The sequence below is a fragment of the Syngnathus scovelli genome, chromosome 5 (genome assembly GCF_024217435.2).
Source record: "Syngnathus scovelli strain Florida chromosome 5, RoL_Ssco_1.2, whole genome shotgun sequence".
NCBI classification, from domain to species: domain Eukaryota; kingdom Metazoa; phylum Chordata; class Actinopteri; order Syngnathiformes; family Syngnathidae; genus Syngnathus; species Syngnathus scovelli.
Genome location: NC_090851.1, coordinates 63,208 through 86,768, shown reverse-complemented (window position 1 = coordinate 86,768; position 23,561 = coordinate 63,208). Strand labels below are relative to the sequence as shown.

General features: G+C 58.2%; 4 protein-coding genes across 6 annotated transcripts; 2 read left to right on the top strand and 2 right to left on the bottom strand.

Moving 5' to 3' along the window:
- Nucleotides 1–174: 174 nt before the first annotated feature.
- mrps28 (mitochondrial ribosomal protein S28) lies at nucleotides 175–913 on the bottom strand. Its single transcript, XM_049719682.1, has one exon. It carries the CDS (start codon nucleotides 911–913, stop codon nucleotides 386–388), a length of 528 nt encoding a protein of 175 aa, XP_049575639.1. The 3' UTR covers nucleotides 175–385.
- Nucleotides 914–1,105: 192 nt separating this feature from the next.
- sde2 (SDE2 telomere maintenance homolog (S. pombe)) lies at nucleotides 1,106–4,766 on the top strand. The gene is made up of 8 exons (XM_049719666.2): nucleotides 1,106–1,396; nucleotides 2,242–2,362; nucleotides 2,484–2,595; nucleotides 3,015–3,184; nucleotides 3,249–3,333; nucleotides 3,427–3,522; nucleotides 3,599–3,674; nucleotides 4,317–4,766. The coding sequence occupies exons 1-8, from the start codon at nucleotides 1,106–1,108 to the stop codon at nucleotides 4,362–4,364; spliced, it is 999 nt and encodes a 332-aa protein (XP_049575623.1). The 3' UTR covers nucleotides 4,365–4,766.
- On the bottom strand, nucleotides 3,426–9,477 carry mtif2 (mitochondrial translational initiation factor 2). Its single transcript, XM_049719641.2, has 12 exons — nucleotides 9,340–9,477; nucleotides 9,131–9,245; nucleotides 8,772–8,928; nucleotides 8,510–8,670; nucleotides 8,121–8,297; nucleotides 7,668–7,932; nucleotides 7,090–7,294; nucleotides 6,509–6,761; nucleotides 5,510–5,650; nucleotides 5,103–5,267; nucleotides 4,890–5,030; nucleotides 3,426–4,673 (listed from the first exon to the last, which is right to left on the bottom strand). Exons 1-12 carry the CDS (start codon nucleotides 9,475–9,477, stop codon nucleotides 4,501–4,503), a joined length of 2,091 nt encoding a protein of 696 aa, XP_049575598.1. The 3' UTR covers nucleotides 3,426–4,500.
- A 1,072-nt stretch (nucleotides 9,478–10,549) lies between these two features.
- On the top strand, nucleotides 10,550–23,537 carry eml6 (EMAP like 6). 3 transcript variants are annotated; one of them, XM_049719589.2, is made up of 43 exons: nucleotides 10,550–11,245; nucleotides 11,675–11,928; nucleotides 12,061–12,220; nucleotides 12,321–12,419; nucleotides 12,512–12,580; nucleotides 12,683–12,868; nucleotides 12,971–13,106; nucleotides 13,180–13,381; nucleotides 13,847–13,984; nucleotides 14,063–14,319; nucleotides 14,398–14,607; nucleotides 14,667–14,834; nucleotides 14,907–15,013; nucleotides 15,089–15,189; nucleotides 15,404–15,590; nucleotides 15,651–15,756; nucleotides 15,829–15,922; nucleotides 15,986–16,086; nucleotides 16,212–16,414; nucleotides 16,506–16,617; nucleotides 16,690–16,817; nucleotides 16,892–17,033; nucleotides 17,101–17,253; nucleotides 17,368–17,499; nucleotides 17,575–17,663; nucleotides 17,895–18,062; nucleotides 18,123–18,324; nucleotides 18,453–18,579; nucleotides 18,651–18,729; nucleotides 18,793–18,922; nucleotides 19,023–19,121; nucleotides 19,278–19,298; nucleotides 19,767–19,940; nucleotides 20,013–20,221; nucleotides 20,308–20,465; nucleotides 20,539–20,653; nucleotides 20,804–20,992; nucleotides 21,063–21,235; nucleotides 21,675–21,837; nucleotides 21,919–22,022; nucleotides 22,101–22,254; nucleotides 22,324–22,424; nucleotides 22,753–23,537. In XM_049719589.2, exons 2-43 carry the CDS (start codon nucleotides 11,732–11,734, stop codon nucleotides 22,775–22,777), a joined length of 5,868 nt encoding a protein of 1,955 aa, XP_049575546.1. In that variant the 5' UTR covers nucleotides 10,550–11,245; nucleotides 11,675–11,731; the 3' UTR covers nucleotides 22,778–23,537. The 3 variants fall into 3 exon arrangements, with proteins under 3 accessions (XP_049575546.1, XP_049575547.1, XP_049575548.1); XM_049719590.2 differs by lacking the exon at nucleotides 19,278–19,298; XM_049719591.2 differs by lacking the exons at nucleotides 17,575–17,663; nucleotides 17,895–18,062; nucleotides 18,123–18,324; ... (14 more) ...; nucleotides 22,324–22,424; nucleotides 22,753–23,537 and having other exon boundaries at nucleotides 17,101–17,272.
- The last annotated feature ends 24 nt before the right edge of the window (nucleotides 23,538–23,561 follow it).

Genomic DNA, 23,561 nt, shown 5'->3' with positions numbered 1-23,561 from the left:
ATATGCGCTGCTGCATGAAAGTGGCAAGTAGGACTTTCCTGACTTCCTTGATTTGTTTCTTATTTTTACCCATGACATGCATTTAGCGATCCATTTAGCGCGGTTTGTACTGACTGCGTGAACACATGCCGCTATCCACCTGCATGAAGTTAGTTGGTGAAATGGAGGAAATACTTTGTAGATACATGTCTTTATTTATCAAAAAATGAAGGAAAGCCTTGGCAAAATGGGAAGAACAAACAGTCTGTCAGGATCAGCCAGCTTCAAGCATCGCTTTTGTACTTGATCCATGTGATCAGCTCTCTTGGCATTAGCCTAGCTTGGCCAACGACATGCTGAATCAAGAACGTGATCGCCACGCGTGGACGTTCCAACGCCGGACGGTTCAGGAGCGGCTCGGTCCGTCCCTGCCGGCGGTGTCCAGGGCTCCGAGAAGGGTGGCGTGTGCCTCCAGCAGGGTGACGTCGGCGTCAGCCCCGAGGAAACGTCCAGTGAGCTCGGCGTCGTGGAGCCTCAGGCGAACCCTGGCGCCCCTCTGTAGCTTGTCGCCGGACGCCGGACGTCGACATACGGCGTGAAACTTGGAGCCAAAGTCGACATACAGGTCGTCGCCGACGACGTGGAATATCTTCCCGACCACCGTCTTGTCTTTACCCGGTCCCATCTGGACCAGAGGGCTGCGGCGAAGGAGCTCAGCGAACGTGGTGGACTCTTCTTCCCGGGCCGACGACGCTCCGGCAGAGGGTTCGCGGTGACGGAGCTCCGACTGGGAGGTGAAGGCGGCCGCGAAACCTGACTTGGGCTTGTCGGAGGTGGTTCCGGAACCGGAGCAGAAGGGGCTTCGCTGCGGGACCGCCGGAACCAGGGCAAGCGCACGGCGGCCGACGAGGGCGACCTTCCACACGGCCGACATTTTGTCACTCGCTCATTAGCGCTCCTCAGCGGAGACAGGATGCGTGCGCTTGCTGGATGCTCACCCACCACACAATCAAAGAAATATTTGTTGTGCTGACATTATTTTGGTTTGTATTTTGTAAAAAATGAGCATCAGGAAATATTTGCGCTCTATGGCCAAAGGCGGTGGGTGGCTTGGCTGGATGGCTGGATGGATGGATGGGATGTTTTGAAAGGTGAAAGGTGGAGCATAAGTGATCCAGTTCAGATGGTGGCGGTAAAGGGCCCAAAGTTGTTAGCCGATCGACTGAAGGAAACAGAAGAAGAAGACGGAAACGAAGAAGAAGCGGAAACAGAAGCTAGGCTAACACCGAGTGACGTTAACATGGAAACGAGCACGGAGGTTTTTGTTTGCGGCCCGGGCCGCTTGCGCTTTTCCCCGTGTGTTTTCCCACAAGGTTCGTCGGTTGGAGATGTTCTGGAGCGGTTTGTGCAACAATGGGTGAGTTTGGACGGCGAAATGTGCTGACTTTAAGCTGCTGTGCTAAGCCAACAGTTAGCATGTTAACACTTGAGCGTACTCTCAAATTCTTTGGAATGCTAGAGAAAAAGTCGTCTTGCAAACGTACGCACTATATGTAATATTTAGACTTGACAGTTTGACGTTCCATAGATTTGAATGTATTTTCGCAACTAATTTGGCCCAAATGTGTGCGCAAATGTTATTTTATGGCCACGAAAATATAACAGCTGATCAAAATCGGCAGCAAATGTGAATTTGTGGTTACAAGTATTTTCATGGCAACAGTAGCTATAACGTGTATTAAATGCCCCCCCCCCCCCAAAAAAAAAAAATAATAATAAAAATAAAAGATACTTTTGAGGCCATGATCCAGAAGCTCGGAACACAGTTTTGTGGAATTGACATCTGTAGGCCTTAATCGCATGAGAGTCTTCAGGGCCCCACAGCTGACAAATACTAATGAAATCCCCCTACGTTATTGGCCACGAATCCGGTTGAGTGCGTTTTTGAAATACTACTTGTGCGGCCACGAGATCGAGATAACCAACGCACCAAAACAACACCAAACCTTTGGAAGTTCACAGACACAACTACAAAAATGTGACTTTTGTCAGATTTTTCAAGCTGTTAGTGAGGCCCAATTAAATAGCAACAAAATTGCGCAGCCTAGCCGAGCATAGCTAACGCCCGCTAACGCGCTCTTATGCACATTGTGGTCATCTCATTTCGAGTCCCGCCGTGCGAAACGTCACGGGCGTCTTCAACGATGCCCTGTCCGATCCGTCGTGCTAACGCTGATATTGAAGAGGTGCTGTGACTTTCAGGCTCCGTCGTCGCCGCTCGACTTCTACGTCAGCAGAGACGGCCGCGTGACCCGGCCGGACGAGCGTTTGCGGGGCGGCGCCGTCTATCGGCTGGTGCCCCGCCTCCCGGGAGGCAAAGGAGGTGAGCGAGCGGGGTTTGGGGCGGGCGGCTGGCTGGCCGGACGGACGGACGGAAGCCGGGTGATGCTTAGCCACCTGACCTGACCTGACCTGACCCGACCCGACCTCTCCGCTCCCGGCAGGCTTTGGCTCCATGCTGCGAGCACTCGGCGCTCAGATCGAGAAGACGACCAATCGCGAGGCCTGTCGAGACCTGAGCGGACGCCGCCTGCGAGACGTCAACCACGAGAAAGAGTGAGTGATAAAATGTGCTCATTCAACAAATGGGTCGTCAATGGGCTCGGTGAGCGAGCGCTTTGGAATCTGAGTCGTCCGGTGAGGTTTTAACTGGGGCGCGGGTCCAAAGGTCACAGCCTCTCGGAAGCCTCCCTTTTCCAGTCTGATGCAATACTGGATGAGACTCCAGAACTATTTGCTGGCGGCATCCGCAACAATTGATGAAGTCGCGTCAAAGTTGGGCCGCAAGCTACGACGTGATGTTTAGTGGCCTTGCTTGCATATTTTGGGTTCTCATCTGCTGACTCGATGGAGGAAAAAAAGCTTTGCTAGCTAGCTGCCAGGACCCTCTTCTCAACAAAAGTGCTTTGGTGCTACGTGCTGGCAACCGACTCGTACCTTTCGACGGTCCCGTCTGACTCGTTTATGTTGGGCAGGATGGGCGAGTGGCTCAAGCAGCAAGCGGAGCGCGAGGCTGAGAAGGAGCGGCAGCGCGCCGAGCGTCTCCAGAGGAAAACGGCCGAGCCTGCGCATCAGTTCAGCGACCCCGCCTACCAGCGCCAGTGCCACAGCCTGGCCGAGAGGCTGGAGGACTCTGTGCTCAAAGGTTTCACGCCAGCTCGCTTGACATACGGCGCGCGCAAAGAAACCACCTTGTCTATTTTGGCCAGGTCTGCAAGCGACGGCCTCCAAGCGAGCAGGCCCCGCCCACGACCATCGTCCAACTAAGAAGAAGAAGACGGCGGCGTGTTTTTGGTGAGTGCCGTCGCAAGGACGTCCAGAGGAAAAATCAAAGTCAAAGTCAGCTTTATAAAATGCGCTGATGTCTGGCTGTTGTCACGGCAACAGGACCGGCTTGGATGATCTGAGCTCGGAGGAGGCTGAGGAGGAGCATGTCGAGTCTACGGACGAGGAGGGGGCGGAGCCTGCGACCACCGGCGAGGGGTAGGACTGCGGCTCATTTGCTTTGGATTGCGGTAACGGTTTTGGTGATGTCGACGAGCAAACGTTTTGTGCTCAGGACGCGGGAGGTGGTGGAGACGGCACCCCCTGAAGGGAAAAGGGGCATGACTGCCAAATCCTCACCTGGCCCGCAGGTAACAGCTGCTGCCATTGGCGAGGAGCCGACCTTCCGTGGTGTTAATCCACAGCCAATTAACCAATGAGTGACCTGCGTGCGGGCGGGCGGGCGTTCGGGCTCGCTCGCTCGCTCGCTCACCCAACTTCAAAATCCGCCCAACAGCACTTCTTCCGTTTCCCAACGTATGGTTTTGAAAGGAAAACAGTGAGTGCCTCAAGCAGAAATGCTTCCATTCCCGCTTTGGCCAAAAAGTTGTCAATTTGATGGCTGAATTGCGTAGCCTCGGCAATGTCTTTTGATTCCCAATCTGGATGTATAGTCAGGCGCCATAACAACAATTCAAACCTCACAAGATGTCAATATTCTGTATTCACGTTGCGCTTGGAGCCGCGCGTTGGTCTCGACGGCCCGAGTGTCCGCGAGGCACCATTCCGCACGGACTTGTGGCCGAGAGATGGACTGGCGAGTGAGCCCATTTGATTCATTTTACTTCAAGAGCAGCCATTGCATTTGCTGCCACCCACAAAGCTCATTCAAATCAATCCACCCACAAAGTGTTCCTTCTCTTTTGGCTCCAGTGCATAGCAGTCCTTTAAAAAAACAAAAAAAATCTCCCGCAACTCCAGAAATTGAAAGCCGTACTCTGTGTGTTCCACAGCACGCCCAGGCGGGAGATGCTCTCGGCGAGGCGGTGGCGTCCGTCTGAACGGGGAAGCGCCAAAGCAGCAGCGGCGGCTGCCAACTTCCTTTTTTTCCTTTTTGTCTTTTTCATCTGGCATCTTTCAACTTGCTTTTTTTTCCTTTTTGTCTTTTTCAACTGGCGTCTTTGTTTTTGGAGGTCCTCAGAATCCAGGGGGCTCCCAGGCACTGACCTGCGGCTCCTCCGCTTCTCGGAAGCACTGGACCACGTCGCCGGGCAGGAAGGTGATGTTCCCGTCGGCCGACAGGCCGCACTCGCTGCCCGCCTTGGCCGTGTTGACGTCCTCCTTGTGATGCTTCAACGCCAGCAGGCTTCCTAAAGGCGCACGCACGCACACACACACACACACACACACACAACGCAATCTTGTCTTCACTGCATTCAATAAAAGGAAGCCAGACCAGACCAGACCAGACCAGACCAGCTTTCTGGCTCAATTCCTCTTTGGAGATTAATTTGGGCACGTCGTAACACTAGACGCGCCATGCACAAAAGGTGAGAGATGCAGAAAATCAAAGACCAAGCGCTCACCCTCCCACAGCGTCTCGCCGCCGCGAATCAGTCGAAACTTCATCTTGCGCTCCAGCTGACCCTTGACAACGCGGCAGCCGGCCACCGCCATCTTCTTTTTACCCGCCGTCACGTCAAAGACGGCCAGGACCGTGGCCTCGCCTGGGGGCGGAAGCAAATGATCAGGGGAGGGAGGGAAGCAGTCGCGCGCGTATGCCGGCCGTGGCGACTCACCCAGGATCTGGCAAGTGAGCAGCGGCGGTAGCTTGTCGCCGATCTCGGCCTTGAGCTCGTCCACCATTTTGTAGATGATGTCGTGAAGCCTGACGGGGATGTTGCGGTGCGACGCCGTTTGCTGGATGGCCTTGCTCGCCGCCACGTTGAAGCCGTACACGCTGCCTGGGGGCGAAGAAGGTGACGCCCGGTGACTACCTCTTCCGCCGTCACCCACATCAAATATGATGTCGCCGCAGACCGACGTTACGAGTTTTGCCTTTGTGTCGCAGCACGATAGCTAAGCGACGACATTGTCATTGGCTGGACCCGCCTCTCAAAGGCATTCGCTCGCCGCGGCGCCTCGGGGAGACGTGAGGTCTGGCGTGGCGCGCCGACGCACACGTCCACTTTGGGTCGCTGGCTACCTCCAAAGGTTTCCGCCATGTTGAGGTCGTTTTCGGAGACGTCGCCGATGCCAAAGTGCACCACGTCCAGGCGGCACTGATGGTCGGCGTCGTAGGTGTCCAGGATGTTCAAGATGGCCTCCAAGGAGCCGTCCGCATCAGCTGGCGGGGGCAGGGCATACGGACAGAAACACGGACATTTCTGCCACTTTTTCTGTGATTTTTTTTTTTTTTTTTTGTATTAACGTTTATTTTTCTGCGCGTTGTTGTTTTTTGTGAGATTTTTTTTTTGCACGAATGTTGTGTTGATTACCGTCGTATTGCGACGTGTCTACGGTGCGCTCAAGTGACGTCACCATGACATGTCATTCTCGCGAGAATTGCCTCGCATTTCAGTGCTTGTTTACAACTTGTGGCGGCGGACTCATGTTCGGATGGGAGTTGGACGTGACCGTATGCGTCTTTGACACCGAGTGAGTACACTATATTGTTAATACGCTAATATTGTCCGTTATGGAGTTGCCGTCTGTAGCCTGTTTGGTTCGCGCCGTTTGATTGACAGCTCCCTTTAAGTTTGCCTCGCGCTCGAAGTAACTGAGCGAATGTTCACACGTCCTTTTTCGTGGGTAGGGGAGAAGCACAAGCAAGAACGGTGCACTTATCTGCGCGCTCGTGCTACTTGGCCTGCCTGTCCTTTCTTCTTCGTGCGTGCACTTTGACGGGCGCCGCCATGACACGGCGTTCAATGGATGTGATTTGCATTCACCTACTGTAGCCATAGTGGGACGGACAAAACACTTGAATGCGCGTTCGTATCGAATCGAGAGGGTTGTTTTTCAGGGAGCATTAGCCATTAATGGCACGCAACCACAGCAGAAGCCGTTTGAAAAAGGCCCATGATGGCAAATTGTGCAGCCACACCTGCTCTGAGTTGGAGTAGTGCCACTTTCAATTTCAAATTCCTTAGGGCGGGCGTGTCAGCCAGCCAGCCAGCCAGCCAGCCAGGGGCGGGGGGCGTACCTTTGATGACCAGCGGCAGGCCCACGTGCACTGGTGCCGTTTTCTCGCCGGGCCTGTTGGAAAACTTGCTCTTGTTGCTGCGGTAGAGCAGCGACTTCCTCTGCCGCCAACCGAGATGCGCCAACTCCGCCCTCTCCTTCCTGTAGGTGTCGTCGTGCTCCCGCCGCTTGGCCTCCACGGCGCTTTGCTCCGTTCCCTGCCGCTCCAGCTCCTCCTCCTGACTCCGCCACGTCACCACCTCCTTGGCTCGCCGCTGCTGACACAAAGTGCCCGCCGTCAGTTTGGCGTAGCGTCGTTTGCTAGGCCGCATCGCTATTCGAAGCTTTGGAATGACCTCAACATCCACGCTAACGTCGAAGCCGGCGCTTCGCAGCGTATGCGAACAACAAACGAGCAAGCGACGGCTTTGACGTCAGACAACAACAATCGACCATCCAGCCGATTTTCTCATGCGCAACATGTGGATCAAACCAGGAACCGAATCGTGAGCGAATCACATTTGCGCACTTGAAATAACGCTCCGCTCTTTCACTATATGAGGAGTAGTAGTTGAAAGGAGTGGACGCCAAATGAACGCCTACCTCCGACTCCACCTCCAGGACCACGTCGCCGGCAGAGGGCACATCCTTCCAGCCCGCCACCTCCACCGCCACGCCGGGCCCCGCCTCCTCCACCGCGCAGCCGTGCTCGTCCCACAGGTGGCGCACCTTGGCCCAGGTCTTGCCCGCCACCAGCACGCAGCCTCGCCGCAGTGCCCCCCGCTGGACCAGCATGGTGGTCACGGGACTGAGGGGCGACAAGCACCGGCACGTCAAGTCGCCGAGCACGCACGCACGCACACACACAGACAGACAAAAGGGGGGTCTGCAACCTGTGGCTCTCAAACAAAGACCTCTCCCTTCCTTTTACAAAAGGAGGCCCGACATGGATGTCCGGGGGGCTAAGGAGGAAACCCGCCTCGCTATTTGCAGCGGACGCGGCAAAGCCAAATGTTCCAAACTAGGACCGATGGTATTTTGAGAGCTGAGGCACACGCGGACGCCCTCCCTGGGTGTTATTGCCGCTTTTTTTGCCCGGTCCAGCGAAAAGGCTCTTTTTGAGAAGCCGAGGTTGGTGAGCCCCGCCCGCTGTGGCGAATGAGGGAAGGCCGGTACCCTACCCTTTGCCCTTGTCCGTGCGGCTCTCCACTACCAGGCCTTCGGCAGCGCCTTCGGGTTCCGCCTTCAGCTCCAGAATCTCAGCTAGGGCCGCCGTGGCTTCGACCAGCGCCGGCAAGTTGTGCCCCTTCAGAGCCGACACTTGCACGGCCTGGACGTCGCCCCCAAAGTCCTCGCACACCACTTCGTGGGCCAGCAGTTCTCGTGCGACCCGCCGGGGATCGGCACGAGCCTTGTCGCATTTGTTGACCGCCACGATGATGGGAACTGCGAGCGAGATGACAGCCGCACATGCAAAGTGTTCACCCACGTGGCAAAAAGGTGCACCAAGAGTACTGCCGCCACACAGCAAGAATGAGCGAGTTGTGGGCGGAGCAGCACAAGCAACATATTTGAACGTACGGCAATAATAGCGAAAACGCTCGGTGTCAAGTCCGGTACGGTTTGGACAGTACCTTCCGCCCTCTTGGCGTGCTGGATGGACTCCACCGTCTGGTCCATGACGCCATCGTCGGCAGCCACCACCAGGATGACGATGTCAGTGGCGCCGGCGCCGCGGGCCCTCATGGCCGAGAAGGCGGCGTGACCCGGCGTGTCCAGGAAGGTGATCCTCTCGCCCGTCGCCAACTCCACTGCGGCTCAAAAACAGCGCGGGCTCAAAGAGAGGCGACCGGCGATAAAGCGGCGGCGGCGGAGTTATTGCGGCAAACGTTGGTCCCATATGGGCTCTGTATACTATAAGGTCCCGTTGAGTCAGCGTGCTGTTCAGGCACAATTGCATGAAATATTTGGGGTGGGCGATCATCTTGTTGTCGCGTCTCGCAAAAGGGAAGGGCGACGCTACCTGCGAAGGCGCCGATGCGCTGCGTGATGCCGCCGGCCTCGGCCGCCGCCAGCTGGCTTTTCCTCAGGCTGTCCAGCAGCGTGGTCTTGCCGTGGTCCACGTGGCCCATGATGGTGACCACCGGGGGGCGCCGCACCAGCCTGCCGGGATCCGCCGGGGGTCTGCGCACACAGTACCAAGGGGGAAATAAAGCGGAAGGCCCGCCCGGGCAGTCCCCCCCCCCACCGCACTGTTGTCGTCAAACGGCTACCGCCTGGCTCACCTGGGCACGGCGTCTCTGTTGTGGCGCTGCGGCGTCTGGCTCAGCTTCTCCCAGCGGAACTTCATGCCCGAGCGCATCACCGCTTCCTTGATTTGCCGCTCGTCCAGCACCGAGGCGGCGTCCGTCGGCGCGTCCGTCAGCGCCTCCAACACGTGATCTACACACAGCACAGTGCAGCCAGCCGCAACTGTCCACTCAAGCAGGTGCAAAATTGTCCTTCCAAATTGGCAGCTGCGCGCTCGCTCGTGTACAGATTTCCACGGCTCCTGCGCAACTTTACGATGCCACCAACTTGGTCGCTCGCGCTCCTCCTCGAAAGTCGCCCTCCCCTTCAGATTGATCAATTGATCGCAATTTACCGGGGGCTTTCTTCATGGCTCGTGCGAGGGCCTCCACTGTCATGGATTGCCTGATCTCCACTTCCTGCTTGTTGGCGCTCACCTTTGGCCTCTGCTCCTTCCTCTGACCTTTGAACTGCCGGGGCCGGGTTATGGTTGTTACCGGTGAGGGGTGATGCCGGCAGAGACGGGGAGCGCTCGCTCGCTCAGTCACTCGCTCGCTCGCTCACCTGCTTGGAGGCCAGCAGAGGGGCGGCGGCGGCGGACACAGGACGACAGAGCAAGGGCGGCAGGACAGTGCTGCGGGACGGACGGCGAACGCCGGCCCTCGCCGCCGCCCGTGACGTCAGCGTCATCATCTGCAGCATGGTCACTGACGGCCGAGCGAGAGGAAAGAAAAGACGACGTCACTTGGGAACGTGGCCGCCGAGCCGGGCCAAGTGGCCGCACGCAGAGGCTGAAATCTGCTTGGATGCCAAAACGGCAAATGCAGAACAAACACGAGCATTGCCAAACGTTGCACTGGGAGCAATAGGATGTGCCTCCGGCCATCACGTAAAACAAAATAAAACAAAACATGTCATTATTTCATTCCATAATAAAGATATCGCAATTTTTGGCTATTGCAATATGCGACAGCCCCGTATCGTGCAGTCAGTCCTCCGTGAAATGGATCGCGTCTTCGAGTATCATTTCAAGTATCCAGAGGTCGGGCAGAGTGGAGTGGCCTCTTTTTGGGATTTCACCCGACGCGAGTGTGCACGCGTACTCACATCCGCGTGGACGCTCCCAGCCGGCTACGCGCACGCACATACATTCGTAACTACACGAGCGTGAGCACGCTCACGCACACAATCGCACGTTTCGGGATTGCGCTTTAGAAGAAAATGTTTGGAAATGTCCACGCACTAAGAACTCTCATTTAGTACGCAGACATAATGGCCCGTTTGCTCAAATGATCATACACACACGTGAACGGCACAACTTGACCATGTAAACCAACGGGACGTACCTTTTCGCTTTTAATCCATTTATGGCGCAAATCTGATCGCCGCCGCATCGACTAGTGACAAACACACGTCAGGAAATGTCTGGCAAAAAGTGTGACGGACAAAGTGTTTTGGAGCTGGGCCCAAGTTCACAGAATGCCAATCCGAAGACTGGGTCCTTCGCAGCAGCCCCGAAAGCTCCGCCCTCCCTCGTGGACTGCATAGGCCGTTGCGAATTTGGACAGGCGGAATAGCCCCGTACAAATTGATGGCGTCGTCCTTCGACGTACGATATGGCGAGGACATGGCGTCATTTCCGGCGCGACCGGACCGCACCGCCGGTGTCGACATTCACGCTACCAGGCGTTGAATCTGCCCTGGTTTCTATGGAGACAGACGGGCCGTCGATGTAGGCCTTGAAAATGTCACCTTCATTTAGCCTCTCTTTTCAGCTCTATGTTTGACACCTACCAGCAGTTGTGCTTACGTGTTCTGAGTACCTACTATATTTTAAAAAGTAATGATAAGAAACAGGCCCTGGAAACGAATGCCGGTTTCAAAGTCGTGTGTCACGTGACCTGATGTCGGGCGCTCCGAAAATGACGTCATGTATCCTTCCGACCGGCCTTCGGAGGACGCAGCCTGTGAATTTGGACACAGGGAGAGAGTGGGAACATAGTCGTAGATGATGGCCACGCTTCAACATAAAAGCATTTCGTTTAGACCGCTCACCGTGTTGAAAGCAACTTTGTGTGGAGTGCAAGATTCATCAAAGGAATGGAAACGCGCCCTCTTCTTTTTGCTTTGTTATGTTTCGTTGCATGGATAGTGAATTTGCCTTTTTCCAAGGATTAGTTTTATTATGAAGGGCGCTGCCCGGATCTGGAGGTATTAATCTTCCCTTTTCCCCGCGCGCGGTCGGCGGGCTCAGTGATCCGCCTTCCATCGTCCTTGCTTGCCTCCTTCAATTCCTTCGGTTCTCGGCTGTGATTCTGACCCGAGGTTCTGGAACGGAGACGCCGGACGGACGGACCGACGGACGGACGGACGGACGGACCGACGGAGGGATGGCCGCTCTGGACCGCTGTCGTCTTCCTTTGGGCAGAACGTGAAGATGCTGATGACGTCAGAGACCACAGGGCGGCAGGTGCAAGGATTATTTCCCCCTGATAGTGACATTTTAACGAGCCAAACTGTCGAACCGAGGGTCCCACAAATTCAAATCTGCGAACAAAATAAACAAGCAAACAAACAAACTCAAATCAAATAAAGGCGCCATGTGAGTGGGTGCAAGAAGCTCCAATTGTGTGTAGGCGTAACCCTCGCCCGGTCTCGGTCTCGCGTGTGCTCCTCACTTTGAGCCAGCGAGCGAGAGTATTGACAGACACTAAAACCCAAATGTCATGTTCAAAAGGTCTGGGAACTGGGAATTTGTTGTTGACTAATGTGAGTGACGCTTGAGTCCTCAGTGGATGGATGTTGAAAATGTTCAAGCAAAAGGCACCATCAATCGCCGTGTGATGACGCTTGTTTCAGATGTCTGTCAGCGCAATTTAGCCGTTCGTCTTCTTGTCAGTCTTGACAGGAAGTCATGGCAGGCGCGGTGGCGAGAAGGCGCCCGTGAGCCTTTGCGATGGCGGACAAGACGGCGCCGCGCTGCCAGCTAAGGCTGGAGTGGATCCACGGCTACCGCGGCCACCAGTGCCGCAACAACCTCTTCTATACGGCCGGCAAGGAGCTGGTCTACTTTGTGGCCGGGGTGGGCGTGGTCTACAACGCCCGAGAGCACACCCAGAAGTTCTACTTGGGACACGACGACGACATCATCAGGTCAGCCGTCAAAGTGGTGCTCGTTGATGCGTGCAAATTGTTCCGTGACGGACGACGACATGGACGCAAAGGGCTGAAAAGGACAAAGATGTGTGTTGTTCACGCATGATTTTGTCTTTGCGCGGCGGGCAGCCTGGCGCTGCATCCCGACAAAGTGCAGGTGGCGACGGGTCAGGTGGGCAAGGAGCCGTACGTGTGCGTGTGGGACACCTACGCCATGCAGACCGTCTCCATCCTGCGCGACGCGCACACCCACGGCGTGGCCTGTTTGGCTTTCGACGCCGACGGACAGGTGAGGCCCCAAACGTGCCCCCCAGCCTCACACATACACACACACACAATACACACACACACACACACACACACAGGCTTGACGTGACGTGTCACCGCAGCGCCTGGCCTCGGTGGGTCTGGACGCCAAGAACACGGTGTGCGTGTGGGACTGGAGAAGAGGACGCGTCCTCGCCTCGGCCAGCGGACACTCGGACAGAGTACGAGTCTGGCCACCCGTCCGTCCGCCCGCCCGGCCGGCCTCCGACCAAAGCTTCCGGGGCTCTGTTGACCTGCGTTCGACTTCCTGCAGATCTTCGACGTGGCCTGGGACCCGCAGCTCTCGACGCGACTGGTCAGCTGCGGCGTCAAACACATCAAGGTGAACGGAAGCGAAAGCAGCAATTTGACTCCATTCCAATTCGGGACGTATCGGATGTTTGCGGAACCTGCCGACGTTTTAACGTCAGCGTCCGCTCTTCAGTTCTGGACTCTGTGCGGCAACGCCCTGACCCCCAAACGTGGGATCTTTGGCAAAACGGGCGACCTGCAGACCATTTTGTGCGTGGCCACCGCCAAGGAGCAGACCACCTACTCGGGAGCGCTCAACGGAGACGTGTACGTGTGGAGAGGAGCATCGCTGGTCCGGACCGTGCAGGCGGCGCACGCGGTACGTAGGCAGATGGCGGGCGAGTGGCTGGGCGAGTGGCTGGGCGAGTGGCTGGGCGGGCGGGCGGGCCGTTTACGCGGCCGAGCTGACCACGCCTTCCAGGCAGGAATCTTCAGCATGCACGCCAGCGAGGAAGGTTTTGCCACGGGCGGACGGGACGGTTGCGTGCGCCTTTGGGACGTCGACTTCAAGCCCATCACCAAAATCGACCTGCGGGAAGCCGAGCAGGGCTACAAAGGTGGGAGGCGGCGCCGGCACTGCTGCGTGGCGCCGGCGGCACTGCTGCGTCACGGCGCCGTCTGTGCTTTCAGGTCTGTCCATTCGCAGTGTGTGCTGGAAGGCCGAGCGCATTCTGGCCGGGACGCAAGACAGCGAGATCTTCGAGGTCATGGTCCGCGACAGGGACAAACCGCTGCTGCTGATGCAGGGCCACAGCGAGGGTGAGCTGTGGGGGCTGGACCTCCACCCCAAGCAACCCCTCGCCGTCACCGGCAGCGACGACCGATCCGTGAGGTGAGCAAGCACGCTTTTGCGCTTGGCTTTCCGCCTGCCTGCCTGCCTGCCTGCCTGCCTGCCTGCCTGCCTGCCTGCCTGCCTGCCTGCCTGCCTGCCTGCCTGCCTGCCTGCCTGCCTGCCTGCCTGCCTGCCTGCCCGCCATGGCGAGAAGAGAAGAGAAGCTGGCTGGCTAGCCGGCCGGCTGGCTGGCTGGCTGGCTGGCTGGCTGGCTGGCTGGCTGGCTGGCTGGCTGGCTGGCTGGCTGGCTGGCTGGCTGGCTGGCTGGCTGGCTGGCTGGCTGGGGGCCATCTTGCGTTACCACTCGCCAAGGTTCCTCCTCTATTTTCTGTGCCCTCATTGGCCCTGGAAAGTTAGTTCCCTTTTCTCCTTGTCGGGTGACAACGATGATGTGGCTCTCAAGCGAATTTCTTTCCTTTTCTATTGACTCAAATGGGTGAATGCTTTCTAATTGCGCGCACGCAGGCTGTGGAGCCTTCCCGACCACACGCTGCTGGCCCGCTGCAACATGGAGGAGTCGGTGCGCAGCGTTTCTTTCAACAACGACGGCTCCCAGCTGGCTCTCGGCATGAAGGACGGCTCCTTCACCGTCCTGCGAGTCAGGTGAGCCGGCCGGCCGGCCGGCCCCGTGCGCCGCCAGCGCCAGCAGCAGGTGTGGATGACCGGAACTCTGGTGCTCAGGGACATGACGGAGGTGGTGCACATTAAGGACCGCAAGGAGGTGATACACGAGCTCAAGTTCTCTCCGGACGGCTCCTTCTTAGCAGCGGGCTCCAACGACGGCGTGGTGGACATCTACGCCGTGGCGCAGCGCTTTAAAAAAGTGGGCGAGTGCGCCCGCTCCACCTCGTTCATCACGCACCTGGACTGGTCGGTCGACTCGCGCTTCCTGCAAACCAACGACGGCGCCGGGGAGCGCCTCTTTTACCGGACGCCGGGTAAAGCTCAGACGCAGCCCGAACGGTGTTAACCGACTGGCTTTTTTTCTGAACGCGGACCTTTCACCCGGTCTACAGTAGGAAAGCCGGTGTCCGAGGAGGAGGCCAAGGGGGTCCACTGGATGACCTGGACCGGCGTGCTGGGCCCTGAAGTCAACGGCATCTGGCCCAAATACTCCAACGTGACCAGCGTCAACTCGGTGGACGCCAACTACAGCGGCGCCGTGCTGGCAGCCGGCGATGACCTGGGCCTGGTCAAACTCTTCCGCTTCCCGTGCCACAAGAAAGGTCCGAGCCGCCGAGCCCGCCGAGCCCGCCGTCTCTGAGCCCTTCCGTCCCTTCCGCAGGCGCCAAATTCAAAAAGTATGTGGGCCACTCGGCCCACGTCACCAACGTGCGCTGGTCCAGTGACCTGCAGTGGGTGCTCAGCACCGGGGGGGCCGACCACGCCGTCTTCCAGTGGCGCTTCCTGCCCGAGGGCATCATGAACGGCGTCCTGGAGCCCCTCCTCCAAGGTGAGCTCACCCAAACCTAAGCCACACGGCCGGCCATCCGGAGACACGTTCCTGTGTCCCGTGCCTCCTCAGAAGGCTACGCCGACTCCAACAGCGGCGACTCGGACTCGGACGTGTCCGACGTGCCCGAGATCGACTCGGACGTGGAGCAGGAATCTCAGCGCAGCTACGAACGGCAGGTGAGCGAGCACGCAAGCAAGCCAGGGCCGAGCCCAACCCTAACCCAACAACCCTAACCCTCTGCGCGTGGGCAGGTTTACAAGGATGATCTGCCCCAGCTGCGCGGGAAGCTGATTGGTTCGCTGAAGAGGCAGAAAGCTCCGGAGGAGGCGCTTTGTCTGCAGTTTGTCCACGGGTGAAATTGCACTTTTCACACTTTTGCCAGAACCGCCGCCAAGCCCCACGCGGCTCAAAGTCCAAATCTTGCCAGACCACCCGCCTTCACCCGTGGTGGCCAATGAGCAAATATTTGGGCGTGGCGGCCGGACGGCTGGCTGGCCAGCCAGCCGGGCGGCCCGCTCGCCCTTCTTCTATTCAAAGTTGTCTGACGCCCCACCGCCCCTATGCAGGTACCGGGGCTTCGACTGCCGTAACAACCTGTTCTACAGTCAAACGGGCGAGGTGCTGTACCATGTGGCCGCCGTGGCCGTGGTCTACAACCGGCTGCAGCACACTCAGCGCTTCTATCGGGGCCACGACGACGACATCCTCAGCCTGGCCGTGCACCCCGTCAAAGACATTGCCGCCAGCGCGCAGGTATGCCGCCCGGCCCGGCCCGGCCTGGCCCAGAAACCCTAACTACACCCTCCCCCCCAGGTGGGCCGAGACCCGGCCATGCACGTGTGGGACGTGGCCACTCTGAAATGTCTGTCGCTTCTCCGAGGTCACCACAGCGCTGGCGTATGCGCGCTGGACTTTAGCGGTGAGTAAGTGGCGCCTTTCCTCCCTCCCTCCCCGGAGTTCCTGGCGTGATCTCGACGCTTTGCGCTCGCAGCCGACGGCAAGGCTTTGGTTTCCGTCGGAATGGACCATTTCCACTCGGTGGTCATCTGGGACTGGAAGAAGGGCGAGCGACTGGCCAAAAGCAGGTGGACGCCTGAGTGAGCCCAGCCGGCCGGCCTTGCCCTTGACTCGCTCTGCTTTTCTCCCAGAGGTCACAAGGACAAAGTGTTTGTGGTAAAGAGCAACCCCTTCCGGGCGGACAAGCTGGTCACGCTGGGGACCAAGCACATCAAGTTCTGGCAACACTCAGGCAGGCACTTCAGCGGGGCGAAAGGGCGCCGGAAGAAAACGTGGACGTCGAGCAGCAAACTAAGGTGGAGGGTGGACGCCGCGTTGATCTTTGTTTGCCGCTTTGTTTTCTTCCCCGCCGACCAGGCGGCGGTCTGACGTTCAAGCGCGGAATCTTCGGCAACCTCGGCAAGCAGGAGACCATGATGGCGGCGTGTTACGGCCGCTCCGAGGACTCGCTGTACTCGGGGGCCACCAACGGTGACGTTTACGTTTGGCGGGAAACCACGCTGCTCAAGACGGTCAAGGCCCACGACGGGCCCGTCTTCGCCATGTGTTCCCTGGATAAGGTCAGGTCCGGCCGCCGCCGCATTTCGACCATACGTGCTATGGTACGTCTGGCCTGATTGGGGTCCTTCTGGGCTGGCCGGGCCTGGCCAGGGTTTCGTGACAGGCGGCAAGGACGGTGTGGTGGAACTGTGGGACGACGCCTTTGAAAGATGTCTGAAGACCTACGCCATCAAGAGGGCGCTTCTGTCCCCCTCGTCCAAAGGTGGCAAAGGTGGTCGGCGAGTGGCGCCGAGTGGTGCACCCTCACGAGCCTTTCCTTTCCTCTCCTCTCCAGGACTGCTGCTGGAAGACAACCCGTCCATCCGAGCCATCGCGCTGGGTCACGGCCACATTCTCGTAGGCACCAAGAACGGAGAAATTCTGGAGATTGACAAGAGCGGGCCCATGACCCTGCTGGTCCAGGTCAGCCAGCGCTTGAGACTGGAACCCCTGGAGACGTCCTGGCCTGGGCGTCACCGTCTCTTGGTCGCCTTCAGGGTCACATGGAGGGCGAGGTGTGGGGTTTGGCCGCCCATCCGCTGCTGCCCATCTGCGCCACTGTCAGCGATGACAAAACTCTGAGGATGTGGGAACTGTCGGCCAATCACCGAATGGTGGCCGTGCGCAAGCTGAAGAAAGGTCCGCCCGAGTCCCGCCTTTGCCGCTCCGGTAGCTCGCTCTCATTCGGTGTTTGTGCGTCGCCAAGGCGGCCGCTGCTGCGCCTTCTCTCCCGACGGCAAAGCTCTGGCGGTGGGCCTGAACGACGGTAGCTTCCTGGTGGTCAATGCCGACACGCTGGAAGACATGGTGAGCTTCCACCACCGCAGGGAGCTCATCTCCGACATCCGCTTCTCCCCAGGTAGTTGAAGGCCAGCACGGTGAGCGGCACTGGCCGGCCGCCGGTCATGTCGTTGGGCTCACGTGGTTTGGCTCACGTGGTTTGGCTCACGTGGTTTGGCTCACGTTGTCGCAGGCGCTGGCAAGTACCTGGCCGTGGCTTCCCACGATTCCTTTGTGGACATCTACAATGTGCTGACCAGCAAGAGAGTGGGCATCTGCAAAGGAGCCGCGAGCGTCGTCACTCACCTGGACTGGGACTCCAGAGGTCAGGCTCAAGCCGCCCGCGCCTTTGCCGTCCGTCTCTGCCGCAAGCGCTTCAGCTGTGGACCACTGGGTGCAGGAAAACTGGTGCGGGTCAACACGGGAACCAAAGAGCAGCTCTTCTTTGAGGCTCCTCGAGGACGCCAGCAGAGCATCGAAGCGGCCGAGGTGGGTCCTTTGCTATTCGCCGGCCTGCCTGTGTCAAAGTGGCGTGGCTCGTGAGTGGCGTGGCTCGTGAGTGGCGTGGCTCGTGAGTGGCGTGGCTCGTGAGTGGCGTGGCTTGTGAGTGGCGTGGCTCGTGAGTGGCGTGGCTCGTGAGTGGCGTGGCTCGTGGCGCTCTGACGTTCTGCCTTTTCTCCACATTGAGCCTTGTCCCCTTCCGCCGGCCTGCCTTTGCAGCTGGCCAAGCTGGAGTGGGCCAGCTGGACTTCGGTTCTGGGTCCCAGCTGCGAGGGCATCTGGCCCGCGTTCGGCTTCGTCAATGCGGCGGCGCTCAGCAAAGACGGGAAAGTGCTGGCCAGCGGGGACGACTTTGGCTTCCTGAAGCTCTTCGGCTTCCCGTGCGGGGTGAGGCGCCTGCCCGCTGGTGCCGTTCCTTTGACCTCGGTGCCTCTTTTCCGTCCCCAGGGTCAGTTCTCCAAGTTCAAGAAGTACGCGGGCCACAGCATCAACGTGACCAACGTCCGCTGGTCCAACGACGACGCGCTGCTGCTGTCGGTGGGCGGGGCCGACACGGCGCTCATGATTTGGAGCAGGGAGCCTCCGGGTCACAAGGAGAACCAAGCGGCCGACAGTGAAGAGTCCGACGATGACGCAGAGGAAGACGGAGGTAAAAGCCACATTCACCTCACTCTTTGGAAAGGGACTGGGCGCCCGATGAGGTGCTCGCTCTCTCGCTCTCGTCCGACCTCGCCACTGTGCGGTGCGGTGCGGTGCGGTGCGGTGTGGTGTGGTCAGGCTACGACAGCGATGTGGCTCGCGAGAGGGCCGTGGACTACGTGACCAAGGTCTACTCGGCCGGCATCAGGAAGATGACGGGTACCAAACCTCACCTGCAGTACAAGGAACCTGCCGTGGAAGAGAGGTAGCCGCCGCCGTGCGCGCTTCTCAGGGCTCGCGCAAAGGCACTTCTGGAGCCCTTGTCGGTCTTTGCAGAGCCCCGGTGAGTCGGGCCACTCCGCTGCCCGACAAGCTGATGAGGAACCAGGTGTCCAAGAAGAGGAAGGCGGTGGAGGTGAGTCCAGGCTCAGCGTGGACAGGCTGACCGTTCTGACTGCGGGTCCGGTTGCTTCCCTAGGACCTCCGGCTGGATCACGTCTTTGGCTACCGAGGCTCGGACTGCCGGAACAACCTGCACTACCTCAACGACGGCGCCGACATCGTCTTCCACACGGCGGCCGCGGCCGTGGTGCAGAACCTGTCCTCGGGTTTGTAGTCCAGAGATTCACTTTTGTCTAAAGCGTCCATCCGTATTGTGAAAATGGCAGATTGGGCCAGCTTTTGACATTGTTTTTGCTTTCGCCACAGGGACGCAGAGTTTCTATCTGGAGCACACCGACGACATCCTGTGCCTGACCGTCAACCAGCACCCCAAATACCAAAACGTCATCGCCACCGGGCAGATCGGTGAGTCAGTCGCTCGGTCGGCTGGTCGGGAAATCGCCCCGCCGCCGCCGCCGCATGAACTCGGCTGCTTTTGCTCCATATGCCACTTTATACCGCTTTTTCTTTTATTGTTGTTGTTTTTTTTTTGCATCCATGTTGTCTCCACCCCTCCATCAGGTGACATTGCAGAGTTCCCAGGTAAGCCCCGCCCACCTCACTGTCCATCTTTCGGCCGCACGTGTTGTTTGTGTCTAAGGCGAGACGCCGACTCAGTGTGGTAGATCAGCTCTAAAAGGGTATACGCGGGTCCACCGAGAGTCGCACGCTGGCCCGCGGCCGCTTCCTTCCTTCCTTCCTTCCTTCCTTCCTTCCTTCCTTCCTTCCTTCCTTCCTTCCTTCCTTCCTTCCTTCCTTTCTTCCTTCCTTCCTTCCTTCCTTCCTTCCTTCCTTCCTTCCTTCCTTCCTTCCTTCCTTCCTTTCTTCCTTCCTTCCTTCCTTCCTTCCTTCCTTCCTTCCTTCCTTCCTTCCTTCCTTCCTTCCTTCCTTCCTTCCTTCCTTCCTTCCTATCCCTCCCTCCCTACCTCCCTCCCTCCCTCCCTCCCTTCCTTCCTCCCGCCATAGCGTTTAACGCGACGGCGTCCTTACCGCTGCGCTGTCCGGCCGCAGGTTTGGCTCCATCCATCCACGTGTGGGACGCCGTGACCAAGCAGACCTTGTCCATCCTGCGCTGCTCCCATCCCAAAGGTGTGGGCTACGTTAACTTCAGCGCTACGGGGAAGCTGCTGCTGTCCGTGGGGGTGGAGCCCGAACATGTCATCAGCGTGTGGAGGTGGCAGGAAGGTGGGTGAGGCGGGCGGGTGCTGGGTGCGCTCGCTGGGCGGGTCCCTGGTGCCACATGCCTTTTGACGGCAGGTGCCAGGGTGACCAGCAGAGGGGGCCACCCGGAGCGCATCTTTGCCGTGGAGTTCCGGCCGGACTCGGACAGCCAGTTTGTGTCGGTGGGCATCAAGCACATCAAGTTCTGGACTCTGGCGGGCGGCTCGCTCTTGTACAAGAAAGGCGTGCTGGGCGGCGTGGAGGACGGCCGCATGCAGACCATGTTGGCGGTGGCCTTTGGAGCCGTGAGTTCCCGTCCGCCTTTGGGGCTCTGTGCTGGCTAGCGAGGGCTCGTGTGTTGAGGCAGCTCTGCCGCGCGTGCGCGCGCTAGAACAACCTGACCTTCACCGGCGCCATCAACGGCGACGTGTACGTGTGGAGGGAGCACTTCCTGGTGCGGGTGGTGGCCAAGGCACACAGCGGGCCCGTCTTCAGCATGTACACCACGCTGAGGGACGGACTCATCGTCACGGGTGGAAAAGAACGTCCGTGAGTACGCCGGCCGCCTGCGCCACCCGCTTTTTTGGGTTCCGAAAGAAGCAAATTCGTTTGGTTTTGGCAGGACCAAGGAGGGTGGCGCCGTCAAACTTTGGGACCAGGAGATGAAGCGGTGCCGAGCATTTCAGCTGGAGACTGGCCAAGCTGTGGAGAACGTCCGCTCCGTCTGCAGAGGCAAGGTAGCCAAAGATCACGTTCGGCGACGCGTCAAATGATGCGACCGACGGAAGCTCCGCTCTGCAGCCTGAATGATGGACGGCTTCTGATGTTTTACATTTGTCTCAAATTGGATCAAACAAACCCGGCCGGCCCGTTTTGTGCCGGTCCAGGGGAAGATCCTGGTGGGAACCAAAGACGGCGAGATCATCGAAGTGGGCGAGAAGAACGCCGCCTCCAACACCATGATCAACGGACACACTCGGGGCGGCATCTGGGGACTGGACGCGCACCCTTTCAAAGACGTCTTCATCTCGGCCGGCGACGATGGAACCGTCCGCATTTGGGACCTGGCCGATAAGGTGCGCGTGCCCAGCGCTCCCTTTTGCCTCCCTTTCCCCTCGCTTGACCAAGGCCTCGGTGGTCTCCTAGAAACTCCTGAACAAGGTGACCCTGGGCCATCCCGCCAAGTGCACCGCGTACAGCCCCAACGGAGAGATGCTTGCCATCGGCATGGACAACGGAGAGTTTGTGATCCTGCTGGTCAACTCGCTCACCGTGTGGGGGAAGAAGCGAGACCGCAGCGCCGCCGTCCAGGACGTCGGGTACGCCGTGCCGACCGACCGGCTGCGCTCGCTCCAGCCTGGCAAAAAAACTTGAAAATTAGAAGAAAACTCAAGTCAGCACATGGCATCAATTCAGCTTCACGCCGTCCACTGGCGATCGGCCTGTTTCAAAACAAACAAATAAACAACAATTGATCTCGGAAAAATCTTGGGGGGGGCGGATTGAAAAAAACTCAATCAACTGAGGTGAACGTAAAGTCCGATGCCGCCGTCGACGATGTCATTGTCGGTCGAGCATTTGATGACGTGGCGGGCGAGCGGCCGGCCGGCGAGTTGGCCTGAAAAACATCTGCCCATCAGACGCAGCCAACAGCATCCGAATGTTGAAGCAGGCTTCCACAGTCTTTGTGCTTGTTTTTTTAAAAATGAGTGACTGGCTATTGTTTTTTGTTTGTAAATATTTTTATCATCCCGCTAGATTTAGCCCAGACAACCGTTTCCTGGCGGTGGGGTGTGCCGAGAGTGCCGTGGACTTCTACGACCTGGCCCTGGGCTCCTCGCTCAACCGCGTGGGCTACTGCAAGGACATCCCGGGTGGCGTCATCCAGATGGACTTCTCGGCCGACGGCCGGCGCATCCAGGTGGGGGAGCCGGCTCCTTCGAAGGCCTTCCGCCGGCCGGGCCGGACGTCTCTTGGGCTGACCGCTCCCGCTGGCTCGCAGGTGTCCACCAGTACCTACGCCCGGCAGGTGCACGAGGTTCCTTCAGGCAAGATGGTTGCCGACGCCTCCCTGACCGAGAGGATCACTTGGGCCACTTGGACCAGGTGAGGGAGGACACCCCCAAGCCTAACCTTAACCCCCCCCCCGCCGGCTGAAAGTGGCGTCTGGCTGTTTGTGCGCAGCATCCTGGGCGACGAGGTTCTGGGCGTTTGGCCTCGTAACGCCGACAAGGTCGACGTCAACTGCGCGTGCGTGTCCCGCGCCGGCCTCAACTTGGTGACTGGTGACGACTTTGGCCTCATCAAGCTCTTCGACTTCCCCTGCTCGGAGAAATTCGTACGTGGGCGAGCGCCGTGGGCGAGCGCCGTGGGCGAGCGCCAGGCTAATCGGGGTCTCCATTTGCAGGCCAAGCACAAGCGCTACTCGGGCCACTCGGCTCACGTGACCAACGTTCGTTTCTCCTGCGACGACAAGTTTGTCATCAGCGCCGGCGGCAGCGACTGCAGGTGACCAACAAAGTGTTTTTCAACACTGTTTTTGAAAGTGGGCGTGGCCCAATATTTATTGCGGGGCCCCGGTTGGACACGACGCGGATGGTCTGCCTGCTGTCTCTGAGGACCCCCCCCCCCTATCGATGGCCTTGAAAGTTTTCCCCTTGGGACCAATTTGAAGTAGAACGGGGTCTCTAAACGACAAACCTTGGCTTTTTGCTTTGCTGCTTGAATTGAAAATGAAAAGTACGAGGGAAGAGAGGCTCCTTGTTTGTTTCTTTGGGCTTCTACCATGTCACCGTTCAAGACATGCAATGTGACATGACTTTCTTTCTCCTTCCAGTTTGTTTGTGTGGAAATGTCAATAGTCGGCAGCATCCCGAGGCCCACGAGCGGCGGGGACGTGCCTTTCCACCCAGGCGACGGCTCGGCTTCCGCACCAGTTGACGCCGGTCGGCCTTTTCTACACGATGCTTTTGTCACATGGGAACAAGACGCTAGAAGATCACATTGAGGTGAACGTGAGCCGTCAGCTGGGGGGGACCCTATTTTGGACCTTGTGCTGTTTGTGTGCTTGTATACTTTGTTTCAGTCGAAAGAAAAAGCAAACCAAAAAAACAGGGCGCTATGCACGTTAGCCCACGTGGCTGTGCGCTATACTAACTCCCATTCCGTATTTATTTGCTGTGGTCGGCTCACTTGAGGGATGTTAGCGAGGCAAGCTAACATCACACGCAGCACACTCGCCGACCGGCCGGTGCTAACGGCGGGGACTTGACAATGTTTTATCTTAGTGCGAGTGTGGTGTGCGGTCGGCATGTTGCGTATTCAGTCTTGCTGTTTGTGTGCATTCGGGTCTAACTTGAAGTTTGCCACCTTTTTTTGTTTGGCCAAACAAACGCGATTTACCATCAGTCCCACGTCTGCTTAGCATCGGCGGAAGGAGGAATGCGCTAAGGTTGAGCATGGCCCACGCAGCTCAAGGAGATGCGCTCGGTTCTCTTTTCGTTTGTGAGATTTGATGGCGGTCAGTGTTTCATGTTGACAAAGTTTACAAAGTGAGGGCAGAAAAAAACAACAACCCCGGAATGAATGGCACTTTTTCAATAAAAGGACTCATGACACACATTTTTCAATCGTAGTTTTGAAATG